This window comes from Camelina sativa, chromosome 5 (genome assembly GCF_000633955.1).
Source record: "Camelina sativa cultivar DH55 chromosome 5, Cs, whole genome shotgun sequence".
NCBI lineage: Eukaryota > Viridiplantae > Streptophyta > Magnoliopsida > Brassicales > Brassicaceae > Camelina > Camelina sativa.
In genome coordinates, this window is record NC_025689.1 from 747,029 (window position 1) to 767,200 (window position 20,172).

Consider the following 20,172-nt stretch of genomic DNA (forward strand, 5'->3'; position numbering starts at 1 on the left):
AAATATCTCTTTCTCCGTCCAAACTCCAAACTTAAACTTAAACTGAGTTGACGTAACGGTAATTTTTTGTTGTCTGAATTTGAGATTGACTATTATTTGGTTAAAAAAAAATGAATTCAAGTATAAAAGATTATTAATAGGTTTTTATGCATGAGTTTGAAAAAAATAATACTTTATTGTATAGGATAAGTTAGTTATTATTAATCTCCTAAGCATTCGATTTAAAGAGTACATCACACTAACGTTTCTAAATCCAGAATTTATATATGAATAAAATCTTTTACGAAAACACTTATAGAGTTTATACGTACAGTTAGAAGAAGCGATGAATACTTAGTTACATTACATACCATGTAACAACACTCGCGAGATTCGTATTCACATATTCTTCTACCCATACACAAACGCCCTGATTTATATCGACAAACCAAAATGAAAAACCAACCCAAAATTACCATCAAACCCCAACTATAAAAAACATTTAGAAAATAAATATTTGATTTTAACAAAAACCCCAAAAAGAAAGGAGAATAAAAAAGACTATGTTGTGTTAGCTAAGTTCTGACAACTTTAACTAAAGTAACCCATGTGAGGCAAAAGATCATGAAAGAGAATTAGAAAGCTAATTTCACAGTCTCCTTTTTGATCATTTTGCTTCACCATGAAGATCCTCCTCCTGTAGTACTGAACATCCCACTCCAATATCCATTACTAGGACTTGAATTGTTATTATTATTATTTCCATGACTCTTCTGTTGTTGATTTTCATCATGATCAACTTCTTGTGTTATGCTTGATGAAAGCTCCTTCATTTGATCCCCAAATGGAAACAAAACTCTACCTTGATGATGATGATCATTATGAGCTTCGGACCTATTGTTGTTGTTGTTGTGTCCAAGCCCTTGGTGATCGGTAGAGAAGGAGAGATTACTTGGCTTGTAGTCTACCATTGTTGGAAACCCTGAAGAGGTGTAAAGCACAGTGTTTGAATCCATCATTGGACCGGGAGGCATGAATGAGTTAATCCCTGATCTTGAAGAAACATTAACTCCGGTTCTTAAAAGCTCAAGAGCTGACGACGAGGAGCCATAGAGAGAAGAAGATGACGAAGGCTGCTGATGAGTTATGTTACCATTTCCCTCCATCTTCGGCATCTGAAGAAACTGAGACATATGAACATGATGATGATGATGATGATGTTGATCTTGCATGACAGGGAAAGACAACAAGTTGAGATCTTGCGATGACCCTTTTGATTTATTAGGGATTTGGTTGGAGAAGAGAATTGGTGGGTTTAGATCTGGAAGTGTTGTGGTCAAACCAAGTGAAGATGGTATCGTCTGAAGGATGTTTGATGAAGAAGAAGAAGAAGATGATCTCTTGTTCTTTCTTGAGCTTCCTCCCACAGGAACATTCCTAAGAGACCCACCTTCGGTCCAATACCTTCGACAACCCTTGCAGAAGTATCTTGGTTGTGTGAGGCTATAGTTGTTGTAGTAACAAAACTTTGTGTTGGTTGAGTTACACCTTGGACAATTTATTTTCTCCAGTGGTCTTGCTTTCCTCTCCGCCACAACCGCCATATTGTTATTGTTGTTGTTGCTTACGCCGGAGACGGTGGTTCCAGCGGCTGAGACGCCGTTAGATGTGAGAGTGGTGTTTGGCCTTGCATTGGATGTTGTGTTTGATTGATGTGTGCTGTTGTTAGGAATCATTATCTGCTCCATTGGTTTTACGTTCATCATTTCTTGAAAACCCTAGAAAATGATTTCTTAATAGTTAATTATAGCTTAATTTAAAACACTGTATAGACCATTAAGGACTCAGAAGTTAAATAATAAGCTAATTAGACATTAAACATATGATTAATTCACACTATGCTTTGCAATTCTAAGCACTAATTTAACAGATACATGAAACATGCACATTAGATTTTTCCTTATTTGATATATAGAACTATATGTACATATAGGATTTGGTGGAAAAAGGAAAAGAGATGAACACCAAGAACAAAATAACAAATCATGACTTTCTTTTAATATCTCTATTAGTTTCTCAAAATATAATTAATGATTAATCACATGAAAAGGCTGAGAAAAAAGTGTTGTGAGCTGCCTATAATATATCACTAATTTTTTCTTTCCGACCTCGAAACCTACAAAAATAATAACTTTCCCCATGCAAATTATTCATTGAAATATATGTGCAAAAAATCTTAAATACACATATCTCTATTCTCCATAACCACAAACACATGATCATGATGATATTCATCTAAGTATGAAATCTTTCACGGATCATGAAGTAGGAGAAAGAAAAGAGAGAAAAAAGGAGGAAGTAGTTATGAAGAAGAAGAAGAAACAAAAGAGAAGAGTCAAAGGAAGATCTTTTAAGCACCTGTGTCCACTTCGTAGCGTCCATGACTTCCGACAAAGAGAAAGCCAGAGAGAGAGAGAGATATGTGTGTGTGGGTTTTGAGTAAAGGCCAAAGAGAAGAATGTTTTTTGAGAACTTTTTTTTTTTTTTTTGCCTTTTCTTTGTTTGTGAGTGATGGCTCTTCTATGCGTTGCCTTTCACTTTATGGATGATGAAAAAAGAGCCAGCGAAGAAGACGGAGAAGAGAAGAACCCAAATTTTAACTTATTATCTAAGAGAATATAGCTATACATATATTAACTAAGATGTGTTTTGAGTAGAATAATTCAGTTCTATTAATTAAAACTATAGTTTAAATAAGATTCATTGAATAGAAAAGAAAATTATTTTGTTTATGCCATTACGATTATCATGATGAAAAAATGTTTGATATAGAGATTACATTATGATTTGTAATTTCATAATTTCGTCCGTCTAATTCGGGAGAAAACTATGGATTAAACTTTTTTTAAAAAAAATCGGTTATAAAAAAGATTAAAAGAAGGAAAAAAAGAAAAAGTTGGGTTTGTTGATTTTGACTAGTGATGATGTCTCGTGACCGCTCTCTCTTGCTAGCTCTTTCTGGTCCCTCTTAAAAAAATTATATATACTTTTCTAAGAGAAAAAATCGTGTGTAAGGAATTATGTCCTCTTGCTAAAATAATATATTTGTGAATGGATATAAAACTCTTTGTTGTGTGTATCATAATGCATAGTGTGAGTGGAACTATGAGTTGTAAGCTATTTCTCGGCCTCCCATTTTGTGATTGGATACTATTTGTTGGCCATATGGTCCATCAAATCGCCTAGCTACATTTTTAAAATCCCAATACCATACCTATATGTATATACACCACATGTCTTGCGTACATGTGAATTAGTGGCTTTGACACCTAAATTTAGCTCGACCTTTAAAACTTTACTATATCAATATACAGTACGATCTCCATTTTGTGTAAGTAACCGATGAGATTCGTCAATGGTTGAAATACAAATTCATTTGTTTTTAATGATTACGACATAACACATAATGTTACCAAACAACACCAATATCAAGCTACATGTATGTCTATTCTGTCAAACAATCTTAGCTTTTCTCAGACGTCATTACATCATACATATCTAAAGTTAAATATGATTTTAATTAAAAGTGATCATAAAAGATTATAACATCTTATAATGAAAAAGTATATACTATGAAATATAAAGTATGTGTACACGGAAAAATTCATGAGAGGTATAAGACCATCTCCAATGGTTTTCCCTATTTCTTCCTCTATAATAGAGGAACTCTATAATAGAGGTGAGTTTTACTCCAATGGTTCTCTATTCTCACCTCTAAAATAGAGATTGCTATTTTTTTCTCTATTTATAGAGGAACCTTTGTAAAAAAAAAATAGGGTTCCCCTATAAATAGAGGAAAAAATAGCAATCTCTATTTTAGAGGTGAGAATAGAGGACCATTGGAGTAGAACTCCCCTATTCTCACCTCTAAAATAGAACTCCTCTATTATAGAGGCAAAAATAGAGTACCATTGGAGATGCCCTAACAATAAAACCGTGTGAACCGTCTAGGTGTGTAAATGATTCTACATGAGTTATATAAAGCAAAAAAACAACCTAATAGTATACTGTATGCTTTATCGTCATGAATGAATTTGACTCCTTTATATCAATTCATAGATTCATTTTGGCAATCGCTACAATTATACAAACGAATAATAATAAAATAAACTAAAAAGAAATCTAAGTTAACAAATAAAATACTAAAACAAACTATTTAAAATTTTCGAGGAGGAGAATTTTGAAAAAGAGGACGAGGGAGTAAAGAGAAGACCGACAGGAAGCGACAAAAAGGAGGTGGATGTGGGTCCCATACTTCGTGGCGTGATTGAGATTTTTCTATTTTCTTACAAATATTTTTACAAGTAATAATAATCTTAGAGACTGTTGTAGTTCTTTGTTGATGTTGACATCTGTCTTCTCTTACCCAACACCTTCCCCCACCCAATGAAAATATCTCTCTCTATCTATTCGTGTCGTTTCACTGTTTCAGCTTTCCCTTGCCTGCCGTTTTGCTTTAACGACTTGCCAATTGCCACTTGTCCCTTCCTAAGTCGGTTAGCACTTAGCAGTACATTATTTTGTTTTCTTTCTTGAGTTGAGTTTTAATAAATAGTGTAATAGGCCCGATAACAATCATGGCCCAATAGGCCCGATAACAATTATGACCCAATAGGCCCGATACAATTAAATATTTGATCCGACGTCGTTTCAATGTGACGGTGATCATCTAATACAACTACTCGCTAACATGGAAAAGGTCGGAAGTAAGTGAAGAAGAAGAAGAAGAAGATGGGAACAAGTGTAGCGCCATGGAAGCAGCTGCTCTTTAGTGCAATTGAGTCTAATTCTCATCTAAGCCACTCTTCTTACCTTCAGCTCGTATGTGTTCTCTTTCTTCTTCCTGATTCTCTCATCAAGGCGATGATGTTCATCTGCTGATGTGTTTGTTTGTGTGTGTGTTTTTCAGGCGACGATTGGTTTAAACGGACGGCCTTCGAATCGTACTGTTGTATTCAGGTGATTACGAATGTGTGATTATCTCCGTTTAATTGTGTTTCGATTTTGTTCAGGTAGTGAACATTTTTGTTTTTTGTTGGTAGGGGATTTGAAGAGAACAGTGATAGAATTCAAATCAACACCGATCTTCGTAGTCGTAAGGTCTTAGAAATTTTTCCAAGAAGCTACTAGCAGATTCTTCTTATAAAGCTCTCTCTTTGATCCTGTAAAATCTCTGCTTTTTTTTGTTTGCAGATTGAAGAGATTAAGCATTGTCCCTTTTCTGAGGTAAAACATTTTCTTTAAGGTTATACTTTTACGAATCACGCGTTGATTCTTACTATGGTGGTTGCTTTTTTCCAAGATATGTTGGTATTTCTCGGATACTTGGGAGCAATTCCGGATCAATGGAAGAGTTGAGGTCATTGATGCTTCGAATCCTGACCAGACTAAGCTTCAGGTTGGATATACATCTTTACACCTTTATACTCAAGTGTGATTATTTAGTATACTATCTTGGAATGGAATAGACATTTTTTTTGGTGTTTATCGTTTTGATTTTGGTTGCTTGATGTGTTATATATAGCAAAGAGAGAAAGCTTGGTTTGCTAATTCCTTAAGGTCAAGGCTTCTCTACATCTGTCCTACTCCTGGTAGTCCTTACAACAACACTGAGCAACCTAACCAAGAAGTTAAATTAGATCCCTCAAGTGGTCCAGTTCCTGAGTACTGCCTACTCCTTCTAGAGCCTGAAAAGGTTTTGTTTTTTGTTTTTTGAAACTCTCTTTCTTGAGTTGTCCCCTACGTAGAAAGCAGGTTTTGAATGAATGATTTTCCCTTAATGACAGGTTGATTACTTGAATCTGAAAAGCAACCAGAGGCTTTTGTTTTCATCCATGGCTAGTGGAACTGGAGAGAAGTGCTGGACTTCAGAAAAGGTTAACCCATAATTAACCTTTTAATCTCGGAGAGGGTGATTAAAGAATTTCTTATTTGTGTTTGTGGATTTCCCTTATGTCATACGCCTGTTTGTAGCAATTCATAATACTTTTACTTTTTTTACTCTTGGCTTTCGAACGTGTGACAATCTTTGTTTTTGTTGGGTTAGATCATATTAAAATATCTGAATAAAAGAATTTGAATCTTTTTCTTCTATACCATAGTCTCTATCCCTTTGAATGACATTTTCATATGCTCTAGAAATAATGAATAAGAGCAAGGCAGATAGAAGCGTGTAGTTCTCTTTCTGTGGTTGTTACCCAAAAAATCCTTCCTCTGGAAACTAGTTCCCTGTCACCATTTGTTAATATCTATTAAGCTAGCACTTTGGTAGATCTGGAGGAGGATGAGGCAGACTCTCCTGCACCTTCTTGCCATTTTTCACTATAAACATAGTGCTCATTCCCCATGTTTGATGGATGTCGAAATGACAGTGCAGTAACCAGAGTCCTGTTCATTAGAAAAAATGAAGAATTTATCAGTAAATGTCATGTGTGTTGTGATGTAAGGAGTTTTGTGAAAAAAGAATACCTGGATTGTTGGCAACAAACCGTATTGCGGCCCATCCTCCTACTGGGACTCCAATTGTGTTCAAGCATGGAGGATCCTCCAGGTTAAATTGTGCTGTTTGTTCATCATAGTTACCTGTGCCATAGCCAATAACATAAAAGCTGTGTCCATGAAGATGAATTGGATGATTTTCTGTCGTGAGTGTGCCAGTATTCTGGAAGATGATTTGTATCCTGCTCCCATACTCGAAAACTATTGCTCTGGTCCCATTTGCAGCCTGCGTGTCATTGGCTATGTCATTGGGTGCCCCACTGACAAAGTCATAGGATTTTTCAGGCGTGGTTGGGAAATCTAAAGTGAAGTAACCTTCCAGTTGCTTGTAGTAAGCTTCCAAAATCGAGATTTTAGGTTCGACGAAGCTGATGTTGTTCATTGAAGCTGCTAGTCTTCCTTGTCTAGGACCTTGGCACTTGATGTTTGGATCTTCCGAGTTACACTTGTTTACATTTATTCCGATTGTGATGAAGAGATGAGCGTCAATATTTCTTGGAACATCAACTACGTTTAGACTTCTGAGCCCATCCATGACAGTCTTAACAGCAATATTATCGTTAAAAACAGGTAACTTGCCTGGTACTGTTTCACTGTTAGGCAATGCACCAATATATTGGAATACTGCTAACGCTGATGTGTTTTGAAACTTGACATTCTTTGCAGACTCGTACGGACCCATGGCCATGGAGTATCTCCCAACGGCTTGATCAGCTGTGACAAGAACGTTCATTGTCTGTCCTGGTACAAGCATCACACGCTCTGTTGCAAATGGTTTGGTGTACTCGCCATCTACTTCCACTATGGTCAACTTGTGATTAGCTATGGTGAAGAAGGTCTCCATGTTAATGCCAGCATTTATCAGCCTTAGTAGGTACGTCTTCCTTGGCACTATCTTAATCTTATAAACATCTGATATATAAAGATATAAAAATAAAGGATCCATGATCTGTTTTCTCCATATATACCAATCATACTATTTGTCACCTGATATTTACCATTAGAGGAGCAATTGTAGTTAGGTCCTGGTTGGCCATTAATTGTGAATGCATCTGCTGGAGGAGGAGGTCCTCCACTCTCCAGTACATTTTGTTCCAGCTCCACCACGTTCTTAAGCCAATACTCACCTAGATTTATCAATAGAAAAACAAATTCAGTGAAACTAGTTAGTGAAATAGACCTGACTTTATTAAGAATAAAGATTACCTAGGAGAATTGTATGCTCGTTGAAGGGTTTCTTGAATGGGTAAGGAACAGATGCTTTAGGATATACAATAAGCGGACCATATACTGTAGCCCTAAGCCAAGAAAAGTGTGCATGCCATAAAAAGGTGCCCTTTTGTTGTGCCACTGTGAAGTTGTATGTGAAACTTTGGCCACTCTGAATTGGACATTGTGTGATATAAGATGGACCATCATACCAACATGATAGTTTTTGCTTAATACCATGCCTGCGCATAATAGAAACACGTTTGTTAGTCTAGACTTCTTCTTATGAGCATTTATATTTTACGTACATGTGTATATGCCTATTGACATACCAATGAATTGTGGTATTGTAGGGGGTCATGTTGATGACTTTAACGACAATTCTGTCATCTTCTTGAGCGGATATCTCAGGGCCAGGGAATTTCCCGTTGACTGTTACAATCTCTTTTGTTTGGCATAGCCTGGTGAGTCTTATTGTTTGTACCTATTTGAAAATTCAGTGACACAACAGACCTCTGTTTAGAAATCTGAATACAGTGAAGATAGACAAAAAAACATGCATGTGTTCCATGTTGATTCTAAATTTCTAATTTTAATATTTTGGTAACATTTACGTTGCTGATACCTTGAACTGGTAGAACCTAGTTGCAGCGCCAACCCCGCCAAGATTCATTACTTGAAGAGTGAACAAGAAAAAGCTAAGCCGGAACAAGGACGGGACAGCTGAATTGGTCATCTTGCATGAAAAGAGAGACAAGGAGATTTGAGGTTGAAAGGTACTGATTGATGCAACTGATTTTATAGTGTTCGAAGGTGAAAGTTAGGAAATATAATATATAGTGATGAAAAAGAGTTTCATGATTTGAGAGAGTTGGGAACAGAGACATTAGTGATTATAAGGTGTTGGGAAGGCGTGACTTGTTTCTTGACCCCAGCGTGAGATTGAAGGCAACACACGAGTTACTCTAAAAGGGTTTAAAAAAGGAGAAAGATACTCTTAATTAGTGTCTGTTCTTTGATTTTAAATCAGTAAAAGCTTTATGCATTATGATGCAGGATCTTCTACCAAACTAGTGAAACTGCTGACTGATCGGGACCAACCCAGTTTTCACCAAGACTACTTTCTTCGTCAAGCTTTAGTGGAACCGACCAGGTGACTATTTCTTTTGACCTGTCGTTTATTTACTGGAAACCATACGAGTTTTGGGATTAGCCGGAATAAGTGAGAGGTGCATGATTTAGCATCATTAGAGAGTGTTTAGTAGGGTCGTGTTAGTATGTTTGAGTGTTAAAAGAAACAAGAAAGAGTAAGAAGGGATCAAGTTTCTTGGTCGGAAGGTTTGAATGGTCTTAATTCTTTATTGGTCGTGTCATCATCAAAGTTCGTGCACGCCTTAACTTGCCAAATACTCATCTTATTTGATTTCTTTTTATTAGATTGGAACGTGATGATTGTTTCGAATTTTGACCTACTCATCTTTTTCATAATCGAAAGTTTAAGAGCATTGATGCGTTGCTTTGCATGAAGACGGTCGTCAATTATGTTTTGACTGATTAACAATGTTGAGTTTTAACATATTAGGCCAAATCACGACTATAAACATGTTTTATGTAATCGATGTGCCAATCTGCTCATTCGTTTACAAATAATGATACGCAAAACACCATGTTATAAAAAATGCCATGGAAATGTTTATCTTTTTCTATTACAAAACATCAATGACACCATGTTATAAGAATCAATGACATATAAGTACCACATTTAGTCAAATGTACCACTAATATATAACTATTTTCTTTTCCCATTAGTATTTTACAAGTATAATAATATTATAACATTACACCATGTTGTGACTTTCAAAGTTTCAAACGGTTAAGTTTCTTTTTCCTTTCGAGCTTTTCTTCTTCTTCGTCTGCCGTTCAAGGTATATATAACTTAATTGGTTATATGATTTTGTAGTATTAATGTTAGTAATTTCTCATGAAAACAAAAACGTTTTTTCCTTTTTGGATTCATTTATTTAGTTGACTATAATAATCAAAGTTATTTTTTAAAAAGGAGCTAATAATCAAAGTTCATAATATTATTTATAAAACCTTAAAACTTTAAAAAGTTTAAATAACCATGAATATAAAGTTTTTTTCTTTAAATTAAGAAAAAAGTGTGGTTCACAAAAAAAAACAGTTAAATTTAAGTTATGTACAATGCATGTTGGACCTAGAACACCTCTTACAGACCACAAAGAATATGGACCGGATGTTGTATCCGGTTTGCTTACACAAATTTAAAATTCAACACTTCAAAACCAAAACAAAAGCAAAAAAAAGAAAAAAAAAAATCAGGAAAAACACAAAAAGAGTTAAATTTAAGTTATGTATAATGCATGTTGGACTTAGAACACCTCTTACAGACCACAAAAAATATGGACCGGATGTTGTATCCGGTTTGCTTACACAAATTTAAAATTCAACACTTAAAAACCAAAACCAAAACCAAAACAAAAAAAATCTGAAAAAAAAAAGTTCAAAAGCCGAAAAAACAAACGTTTTAAAAAGCTGAAAAAAAAATAACGCTAAAACGTTAAAAAAAAAAACATTGGTACTTTCCAACAGTCGGGCCTTCAGAAAAGCCCACTACTGTGTAGATGCTTTGAAAGCAAAAATGGACTAACTTATATATAGGAGTTATGGGTTAGTATCTGACTATTATATTTCCGATTTGGGACTTTGTTAATTTTTAAAACGTATTGGGCTTTTATTCGACAAAGAGGCTTATGACGGCGATAAAGATATGGCGGCAGACTGTGTGGAATACGGGGGATGCTTTGTAACCGAAATGCACATTACAATTTACAATAAGGAGGCCCAAGTGAGAAGTGGGCCTAAGCCGAGATACAGTCTCGACCTGGAACCTTCTAGCGCAGTAGGAAGGTTCGACGATCCTCCTCCTGCTGGGTAAGTTTTGTATACCAAACGGAAAAATAAATAGATTTGTGTGTTTCCGTTTAAAACCCGTGATTATGCCGGAGACGACGAGTCACGACGCGATCTCACCGATCACAGATCCGATCGATAATTTGCCTCTCCGGCAACTCAGATCGGAGATCGTTCCACCGGCTCCGACTCGATCTCAGTCTTCTATTGACTGGCTTCCCGACTTCGCTGGTTACTCATGGCTTGCTTACGGAGCATCCACTCTCCTCGTTATCTCTCATCTACCTTCTCCTCTCCGCGGCGACGATTCCACCACGACTGCACCATTTTTCCGTCAGATTCTAGAGGTTTCCGGCGATGTTTCGTCTCCAGTTACTTCCGTTTCTTGGTCTCCTGTTACGCCGTCTCTAGGCGAGCTCGCTGTTGGCTCTGGGAACTATATCTACCTCTTCGCCCTTGATTTGAATGGTAAGCCTCGCTATATATCTTGTTATATTCTTCATTCTCTGGGGTTTAGTCTCTGAGCAAGTGGTCTGTTTTGTGATGCCATTGTTGGGTTCAATTAGTATAGTAGTTATAATTGGATATCAATGTGTACTTCTTCTCCCAATTTAGTTTGGATATCTTAAATTTGTATGTCTTTACTCATATTCAGGTTCTTTTTGTTGGAGTCAGAATTCCATATTGGTGCAAGAAACAAAAGTTGAAGCGATTGAGTGGACAGGATCCGGGGATGGGATCATAGTTGGTGGAATTGATATTGTTCTGTGGAAGAGAAGGAACCAATCTTGGGAAATAGCTTGGAAGTTCTCGGGGGATCACCTTCAAGATCTGGTTTCCTCCACCTGGTCGTTTGAGGGTCCTTTTGCGACAGCAACTTCTTGGAGCAAGTTTCCAGCTGAGTGTGACAAGGCAGGTAAAAGTGTCTTGGCCTATTATAGTGACGGAGTATCATATCATAAATTCGAATTGCCTCATCCTCAGAGAATATCCATGATTCAATGGAGACCGATGGCTGCAGAACAGTCTGCAATAGGTATAGGGAAATCAATGAGGAATGTGCTAATGACATGTTGCTTGGATGGGACAGTAAGGTTATGGATCGAGGTAGATGGTGGAAAGACAAAAAAGGGCGTGAAAGATGTGTATGATTATAAGAAATCATTTTGCGTGGCAGCTGTAATAGAGATAAATCACGTCTTGGATGGCTGTTTGGGCATAGATATATTTATTTCTTGGGGAACTCGTACTGGGGGTATCTTGAAAACAATTGAAGGTACTAATCAATATTTTTCAATGAAAAGATATGATCATGAAATAGTTGGCAAATGTGAGTGGTTGGTAGGGTACGGCCCTGGAAATTTGGCTACTCTGTGGGCTGTCCATTGTCTTGATGACATCTCTCCTATGAGGTTTCCCCGAGTAACATTGTGGGCGAAACAAGAATCAAGTGAAATTGGTTCTGGATCACTCTCTCTAGTGAATGCTACAGGTTCTTCTGATCGATTACCCCTGAAGAAAGTTTCTCTATTGAGAAATAACCTTTATGGCACACCACTTATCTGCTCGTCAATTTATTTATCTCCGCAGAATACTGTGTATTGGTCTTCCTTGCACTCAATAAAATCACATGACTCAGAAGATCCCTCCCCAAATAAATCCAGTTTATTGAAGTGCGTTAATGGAAAAGTATTATATCTTGATGGTCATGGTGGGAAAATCCTACAGGTTGCCTTTGATCCTTTCAAGTGTGAGGCAGGATACGCTGCTTCCCTTGATTCTAAGGGGTTGATAATAATCTGGTCATCTAATGCTTATTTGAACCATGCTATTGACCATCCTATTTCAGTTTCCTCTTGGAAACCTTGTGGACGGCTACAGAATCAAGAGTTAAGATTAAAGTACACATGTTTATGCTGGGCACCTTCGTCATTAAAAGATGAGAGATTTCTACTTGCGGGGCATGTAGGAGGGGTTGATTGCTTTAGTGTAAGGAATTGTGGGAAAGATGATGATGGTTATCTGACCCGTTACATATGTACCGTTCCGTTTGCAGTAAACAGCCCTTTGCAGAGTGGTCCGACCAGCATATTTGCAAGAACTCTATCTAATTCTTGTGGAAAGACATTCAAAAGTAACAGATTTTTGCTACTGAGTGTCTGGATGAAAGAGAAACGGTTTGATGCTTTGTCATGGAGTGTGACCTTGCATCATTTTGACGTAGCAGGAAGTACCTGCGATTGTCATTTTCATGATTTTGATAGTACTGGATTGGGAAAGTGGTTATTCAAAGATAATTTTGCTGGTAAGACGAATTGCATTGCTGTTAGATCATGCTCTTCAGAAATACCTGAATCTCACCGTGACGATGAAGTTACGAGTTTTGCTGTAGTCAGTCCAAGTGGTAGGGCTCTAGAGAATGATGTGAGCAGTGAAACTCAAGGTTATACTATGGCAACTGGTCAAGCTGATGGTTCTTTAAAACTTTGGAGAAGTAGTTTTCAGGAAAGTTCAACACCTTCCCTTCCGTGGGAGCTTGTTGGCATGCTTACCATTGGCCAAAATCCTGTCACTGCTATATCTCTGACTGATTCGGGACACAAGATAGCGGCCGTCTGTACAGAGAATTATCCAAAAGCTGTCCGCACAATTAGTATATGGGAGATCAGACACCTTATAGATTCAGGGGTTTTCATACTAGAGCATACGTTACATTTTGATGCAGAGGTTGTTGCTGTAAGATGGTCAACTACGGGTAATGATCAGCTATTGCTTGGAGTTTGCACAGAGAAGGAGATGCGGGTGTATGGTATTGCTCGGCAACCCTGCAAAAGTACCAATTTAGCGGTCTCTGATTGTTCTTTAGAGGCACATATTTGGCAATGCTTCGCTGTTACTCGTACTTCTTCTGCTATACATGATTTATGGTGGGGATCCAAAGCCAAGACTTGCCTTGTTCATAATGATTATATTAGTCTACATGGTCAATGGCTGGCTGTTGTTGATGAGAAGCGAAAGATCAATAACTATCCACACATATTTTCAGCCAATCTTCCCAACCTAGTATATGCTACAGAAGAATATTCAGATACTATTAATGACATTACAAGCATGGGCCATATGGTGGAGAAGTTAGGAGGTGCCTTACCACTTTATCACCCTCAAGCCCTCCTTGTAGCTATACGTTCAGGTGAAATGCTGCAAATGTTTTCTGTCTCCCCCTTCTTCAATCAGTTCTGAAACTAAGCTGTTTAGCTTTTATTTAGCTTTCCTTTGTTATTTTTCCTTCGTGCAGGAGCATAACCTGTGTCATGCGGTTAATTTCACCTTAGCTAAAGATTGTTAACTCTGATGTGTTCAGGCAATTGGAAACGAGCAAGTGCAGCTCTAAGGCATCTTGCTGATTATATCACCTCAAGTGATGCCTCCGAGAAGGGTGCTGTAAAGTCAGTTGTTTGTCCAGATGTCCCTTTGTCAAAATATTATGAAGGGTCTCTCTCTAATGGCCCAAATCGTAAGAATTTCCACTGGGGTGGGACATCTGGTTCAATGATACATAATTCACAGTCTCAGTCAGGGTTGCAGTCATCTGGTTTATTTAATATGGAGTCTTATAGTCCCAATAGTAGTTACAGTTCACCTGCAACAGACTTGGAATTTAATGGCTTTTGCGAGCAGCTGAAGAAGTTATCAGATGAAGGAAATATTTCCAGGATAGAAAATTGCAATATTTTGCGATTGTTGACCTTCTATGTGAAATTAGTAACCCACATTCTACATCTGTCTATGCAAGTCTTGATGAAGCTGGGAGAAGGTACAATAATTCTTCGAATTTTCTTAATTTTAATTTACGAAGGACCATTTAAATATAGAGTATTCAAAGAATATATTCCATCAAGTATGTTTTTTTTCTCCGTTAACCTATAAAGACCGAAAGATAACAATAATATATAATTAGCAAGGCCAGATTGCTCCCTTATTCAAGATAAAGCCTCTAGCTAAATTGTGTCTTCTTAAGTTACATTATCTGCGAAATATTGTTCAGAGGGTATTGGAGCACTGAGGCAGTTTTTTTGCTTTATGAATGAATGATAATTTATGCTGATTGGTATTCATAAAATTTTGTGTTCTTTCTGCTGTGTAGATTTTGGGTCTCACTTAGGTTTAAACAGCTATTCGTAGCTCGAAGTTCTGGGGAAACATCATCTTTGGAAGAGGTGGATGTTGACTCTAGTATGATAGGATGGGCTTTTCACTCAGAGTCCAAAGAAAATTTATCTGGTTCTCTTTTACCCAATGAATCATCATGGCAACAAATGCGGTCACTGGGTTATGGCTATTGGTATTCAAATGTAGCACAACTGCGTTCACGAGTAAGTTTGAAATTTAAGACTTCGTCCAAACTAGCTATGCAAGTACCCCTGTATTACATACACCTTCTATTTATGCTTGATTTTCTTTCTTTAATAATTTTCTCTTTTGATACCAACAAACAGAGGGTAAAAGAATTAGATGTGCACCACTAAATTTTGATGCTATTTCCTTTCTGTAGATGGAGAAACTGGCCCGACAGCAATACCTGAAGAAAAAGAATCCTAGAGATTGTGCGCTTCTCTATATAGCTTTAAATAGAGTTCAAGTTTTGGCTGGTCTTTTCAAATTAAGCAAAGATGAGAAAGATAAACCCTTGGTGGTTTTTCTTTCACGCAATTTTCAGGTATTTGGTACAAACCATATTCTCATTGGGATGATAGGTTCTTTTTCACCTTTTTTGTCTGTACGACTTGTGGCATCTAGGATACAATTGAGTGACATGTCTCCTAATTTGAGTGCATATTTTTTACAGGAGGAGAAAAATAAGGCAGCAGCCTTGAAAAATGCATATGTGCTGATGGGTAAACACCAACTGGAGCTGGCGATGGGTTTCTTTCTCCTTGGAGGTGAAGCTTCATCTGCAATAAATGTTTGTGTGAAAAATCTTCAGGACGAGCAGCTTGCGCTCGTAATTTGCCGGCTTGTTGATGGGCAAGGTGGGGCCCTGGAAAGTAATCTTATAAATAAATATATACTTCCATCTGCTGTTCAGAGAGGAGACTTTTGGCTATCAAGCCTTCTTAAGGTGATTACAATTGTTTGCAAATATTGTTATCTTGTCAAATAGCTTTCTTGCTTGGTGTTACAAATTATGACTATGAAGCTGTCCCTGGTTTATACAGTGGGAATTAGGAGAGTACCACCAGTCAATTCTTGCTATGGCTGGATGTCTAGGGAACCCTGTTACTGGGAGCTCTACCGTTTCTTCAAATCACATCTCCTTTGTGGATCCTAGTATTGGCCTATACTGCCTCATGTTGGCAACCAAAACTAGTGTGAAGAACGCACTGGGGGAAAGAAGTGCTTCAACTCTTTGTAGATGGGCAACCTTAATGGCTGCTACCGCCTTCAGCAGATGTGGGCTCCCGGTAAGTTATATAAGAAACTAGAACATGCTGTGTGGTTGCAAATGACATAGGATTTAGAGTACTTCTTCCATAAATTACATGTTTCCACCAAAGCACCATGTTGAAAGCTAAGAAAAAAATTTATAGGGAAGGGAACTATCTTTTTTAATAAGTCGTTTTAGCATCAAAGTAATTTTCTTATCTGCATTGTAAAGATTTCATGGTGGAATATATCCTGGAGAATTTGATGTTTTTTTATTGTTTCTGAGACTGAGTTTGGTTGTCCGTGTGGTCAAATCTGAATAAATCTTCTTTTGAAAATTGTTAGCTCGAGGCGTTAGAATGTCTTTCAGCATCTGCCATTGGTCAGGGTGGTACCCATCATCAGAATAGCGTTCCAAGTAACGGTCAGTTGTGTACTCCGCAAGGTGTTCTTGAGCATTCTGTTCCTCATTCGTCGAATTGGGTATCAAGCGGTATTTCATCTACTGTGGACACTCATTTTAAATTGGGTTTAGCCGTCCAGTTCCTCTCAAGGCTTTTACGGGAAGCAAGTGCACCGTTTATGAATTCTGAAATTGTTTCATGTGAGAAACTCTCACGATTTCAGCATAAGCTCCAAACAGCTTTGGAGCTATTTTACCAAAGATTTTCGCTGTCTTCATCTTACCTACGTGATACGGTATGTGGTTTCCACTACTAATACTTGCACATCATATTAGATGTCTCAGTTAGACTAATTTGACAGCGCAGAACTTTGATTGCCATGTGTAATCTAATTCTTTGTTTTCTATTGGCAGATTATTTTGTCAGCATACAACCGTGGCTTACTATCCATGGGACACAATATATTTCAGGAAAATAGTTCCTCAGGACTCTCGGACGACAAGTCTCACACAGATGAAGATCTCATCCAATATTCAGCTTTACCTAAATTGATTCTAAAAGCGACTGAAGAGAAATCATTTGAATTAGCACGTATCATTGCTGCGTGCAGTGTCACTTGCTTACACTCAATGCCATGCTTTGAGGAAAACAAGGTGTCATCTGGACCTGAACCAAAGTGGTCCAATGCTTTGCGATTTCACTTTCAGGGAATTCTGGAATCGTTCTCTAGTTTAAGAACATCTATAAGGCTGTGCTTGGGCTCCTCTGTGGTAGACCTGGAAACAAGACTCACAGTTGTTCTTGATTTAGTCGAATATTGCTCGAGACTCGCAATAGCTTGGGTTCTGGGAGATGTAAATTGTCTCTTTCGAATGGTTCAGCCCCTTACGATAGCATATTTTCATGGGCATATGCCTTATGAGGTTGACCTGGAAAGCATGAAGAGAGTATACCACCATGAAGCCTCTGTTAGTGTTCCAGATGCATCAGATGTAGAGGTTAATTCTAAGGTCAGCAGAGATGTTGAAAATAACAAAGTTGGCTATCCAGTGTACTCAATTCCAGAAGATGAAAGACGTCTTGTAACACAAGCATGTTTCTGGAAGCATGTTTCAGACTTCGTGAAACATAAGCTGGTATCTGTTTCGATCAATGTGGATGGTGGTATCCCGAATAGTGGTTCCTCTGAAAATTTTGATGCTCAGGCATCATTGGACTCCAGTGATGACATTGTAGGCGTAACAGAGAAGATAATGTCTGTTCTGGGAAAAACACTGATTAACACCCTTGATCAACTCTCTTCCTATCATGTCAAACAACTAGTATTGGTCTTGAAACAGAAAATAGAGAAGAGAATTCAGGTTCCTACCTTGTTATGGCTGCTCGAATGTGGGGGATCACAAGCAAATTTTCGTAATCGGGATATCCCAGATGCAGGTCTAGAGAATGAAGACAATGGCGACGTAGCTGTTCCTGTGAGGTTCTGGAATCTTTGTGTTGATCCTCATTTACTGTACGAAGCTTTCTTGCTAGAAAATTTTGACATATCTGAGTGGTCAAAATCCAAACCATTGGAAGATTGGAGCGATATGTACAGAGAAGTTACCAGGAAGAATGGGCTCGATATGCCATGCAATCAAGATGGTCGGAGTAGTAATGAAGTGGCTTCTCTTGCAAGACACGCTTCAAATTCTTCACAGAAAGCTGCAATACCTGCCAGTGAAAACTCTGCTTTTCGGAACCCCAAAGAAATCCATAAGAGGACCGGGGAGCTTATAGAGGTAATTCTTTTTCTTACACTGACTAACAAGTTACTGATATTGTTGAAACTTTCGTATCTTTTGTGATCGAGTATTCTTATCTTTCTAACAGGCCCTTTGTATCAATGTCATCAACCATCGGCAAGCTGCATTAGCTAGCAACCGCAAGGTCAGTTATTGTCATAGTTTGCCTTTAGCTACGTACATAAGTCGTTGTAACTTGCCATATGCTACGTACCGAAACTTTGAGTATGCAAAGATGAGTCTGAATCCTGGAAAACCTCCATTTATCTTTTTTATCCTGATCCCTGCATCAGTATCTCGAGATAAGGTTTCAGATGAAGTGTCTATCTGTTGTTATTTAGTTGTTGCAGTGTTTCTTATGTTTAGTGGTATTGTGGCATCAGACATAAACACATCCCTAAATGTGCATTCCGTGACATGCAGGGCATAATTTTCTTTAACCTAGAAGATGGTGGTTCCTGCACAAATCAGTCAGACTATATCTGGTCAAATGCTGACTGGCCACATAACGGTTGGGCTAACTCTGAGTCAACTCCAGTTCCAACATGTGTCTCACTTGGTGTTGGTCTTGGGGACAAGAAAGGAGCACACCTTGGGTTAGGTGGGGCCACTGTTGGAGTTGTTTCTCTTTCCAAGCGTGGGAAAGATCACAGAGTTCCGGGTTACACAGGCTTAGGAGTCTCTGGTCTAGGTTGGGAAACTCAAGAAGAATTTGAACAGTTTGTTGATCCTCCTCCAACAGTTGAAACTGTTATTACGAGAGCATTCTCCAGTCACCCAACATTGCCTCTCTTCTTGGTTGGCTCGAGCAACACACACATTTACTTGTGGGAGGTATGGGTCTAAACACTTGCACCATCTGTTTTAGGAGTGAGGAGATACTGTATGACATTTCCTATAACTTTTATGAGCGTCTATTGATTAGTAGACCCAATGTGATTCTTTCATGTACTCATTGTCTTAGGAGTGAAAAGTAATTGATATGACATTTCGTATATATCCTTGTGGGTTTTATAATGCAACCTTACATCTTGCAGTTTGGAAAAGACAGAGCCACTGCAACTTATGGTGTTCTGCCTGCTGCAAATGTTCCTCCACCATATGCTTTGGCGTCAATATCAGCGGTGCAATTCGGTCCATGCGGACACCGATTTGCTAGCGCTGCACTGGATGGAACTGTATGCACTTGGCAATCAGAAGTTGGAGGAAGAAGCAATATCCATCCTGTTGAGTCATCTCTTTGCTTCAATGGCCATGCATCGTACGTTTTTTTATCTTTAACCTCTTGTTCACTAATATGCTAAAAACTCAAGTTTGGAATTATTTCTCTCAATCATGAAAATTACCATTTCTTTTCTCTGCTTCATGTTCTTATGAGAACATTAGCTTCAGCTATGCCGTTTCTGCTATTATGATTGCAGAGATGTAGAATATATTAGTTCGAGTGGCTCCATAGTTGCAGCTTCAGGATATAGCTCAAGTGGTGCAAACGTCGTTGTATGGGATACCCTAGCTCCGCCTTCAACCTCCCAGGCATCTATCAATTGTCATGAAGGTCTCTTCCAATAAAACAATTTGTAAACTGTGTTCACCATTAGTATCATTTTCCCATAATCATAACTCGTAACAAGTTTGTTTGCTTTTTGCCCCTTTTCTTTCATGAAGGTGGTGCACGCTCTATCTCAGTATTCGATAATGACATTGGTAGTGGCTCAATTTCTCCTATGATTGTGACTGGTGGCAAAAACGGTGATGTTGGTTTGCACGATTTCCGGTATATTGCAACCGGAAAGATGAAGAAGCAAAGGAACCCTGACGGAAGATCTTCGACTGATGGAGATCAAAACAAGAATGGGATGCTTTGGTATATACCAAAGGCT

General features: G+C 38.0%; 3 protein-coding genes, 1 long non-coding RNA gene and 1 pseudogene across 4 annotated transcripts; 3 read left to right on the forward strand and 2 right to left on the reverse strand.

Moving 5' to 3' along the window:
* On the reverse strand, positions 314–2,679 carry LOC104784649 (dof zinc finger protein DOF2.5-like). The gene is made up of 2 exons (XM_010509693.2): positions 2,398–2,679; positions 314–1,757 (listed from the first exon to the last, which is right to left on the reverse strand). Exons 1-2 carry the CDS (start codon positions 2,419–2,421, stop codon positions 657–659), a joined length of 1,125 nt encoding a protein of 374 aa, XP_010507995.1. The 5' UTR covers positions 2,422–2,679; the 3' UTR covers positions 314–656.
* Positions 4,725–6,123, forward strand: LOC104784650 (pyridoxine/pyridoxamine 5'-phosphate oxidase 2-like). Its single transcript, XM_010509694.2, has 7 exons — positions 4,725–4,860; positions 4,949–4,998; positions 5,082–5,139; positions 5,233–5,265; positions 5,342–5,437; positions 5,564–5,734; positions 5,826–6,123. The coding sequence occupies exons 1-7, from the start codon at positions 4,771–4,773 to the stop codon at positions 5,925–5,927; spliced, it is 600 nt and encodes a 199-aa protein (XP_010507996.1). The 5' UTR covers positions 4,725–4,770; the 3' UTR covers positions 5,928–6,123.
* Positions 6,135–8,807, reverse strand: LOC104784652 (laccase-6-like). Its single transcript, XM_010509695.2, has 6 exons — positions 8,372–8,807; positions 8,079–8,230; positions 7,744–7,988; positions 7,536–7,664; positions 6,508–7,449; positions 6,135–6,426 (listed from the first exon to the last, which is right to left on the reverse strand). The coding sequence occupies exons 1-6, from the start codon at positions 8,480–8,482 to the stop codon at positions 6,296–6,298; spliced, it is 1,710 nt and encodes a 569-aa protein (XP_010507997.1). The 5' UTR covers positions 8,483–8,807; the 3' UTR covers positions 6,135–6,295.
* Positions 8,450–9,232, forward strand: LOC104784651. The gene is made up of 3 exons (XR_767267.1): positions 8,450–8,522; positions 8,803–8,899; positions 9,184–9,232. It is a non-coding gene; the product is annotated as an uncharacterized LOC104784651 (long non-coding RNA).
* The window catches only part of LOC104784653, a 15,905-nt pseudogene continuing 6,460 nt past the window's right edge, over positions 10,728–20,172 (forward strand).

What these genes read in the sequence shown, in the direction of transcription:
- LOC104784649 (XM_010509693.2), bottom strand. Translation starts at nt 2,421, where the DNA reads ATGGACGCTACGAAGTGGACACAG. An exon ending in ACGCTACGAAGTGGACACAG is followed by an intron (nt 1,758 to 2,397) that starts GTGCTTAAAAGA and finishes ATCATTTTCTAG; the next exon opens with GGTTTTCAAGAAATGATGAA.
- LOC104784652 (XM_010509695.2), bottom strand. Translation starts at nt 8,482, where the DNA reads ATGACCAATTCAGCTGTCCCGTCCTTGTTCCGGCTTAGCTTTTTCTTG. An exon ending in CGAGCATACAATTCTCCTAG is followed by an intron (nt 7,665 to 7,743) that starts GTAATCTTTATT and finishes TGATAAATCTAG; the next exon opens with GTGAGTATTGGCTTAAGAAC. An exon ending in GTTTGTTGCCAACAATCCAG is followed by an intron (nt 6,427 to 6,507) that starts GTATTCTTTTTT and finishes TCTAATGAACAG; the next exon opens with GACTCTGGTTACTGCACTGT.
- LOC104784650 (XM_010509694.2), top strand. Translation starts at nt 4,771, where the DNA reads ATGGGAACAAGTGTAGCGCCATGGAAGCAGCTGCTCTTTAGTGCAATT. An exon ending in ACTCTTCTTACCTTCAGCTC is followed by an intron (nt 4,861 to 4,948) that starts GTATGTGTTCTC and finishes TGTGTTTTTCAG; the next exon opens with GCGACGATTGGTTTAAACGG. An exon ending in CCGATCTTCGTAGTCGTAAG is followed by an intron (nt 5,140 to 5,232) that starts GTCTTAGAAATT and finishes TTTTGTTTGCAG; the next exon opens with ATTGAAGAGATTAAGCATTG.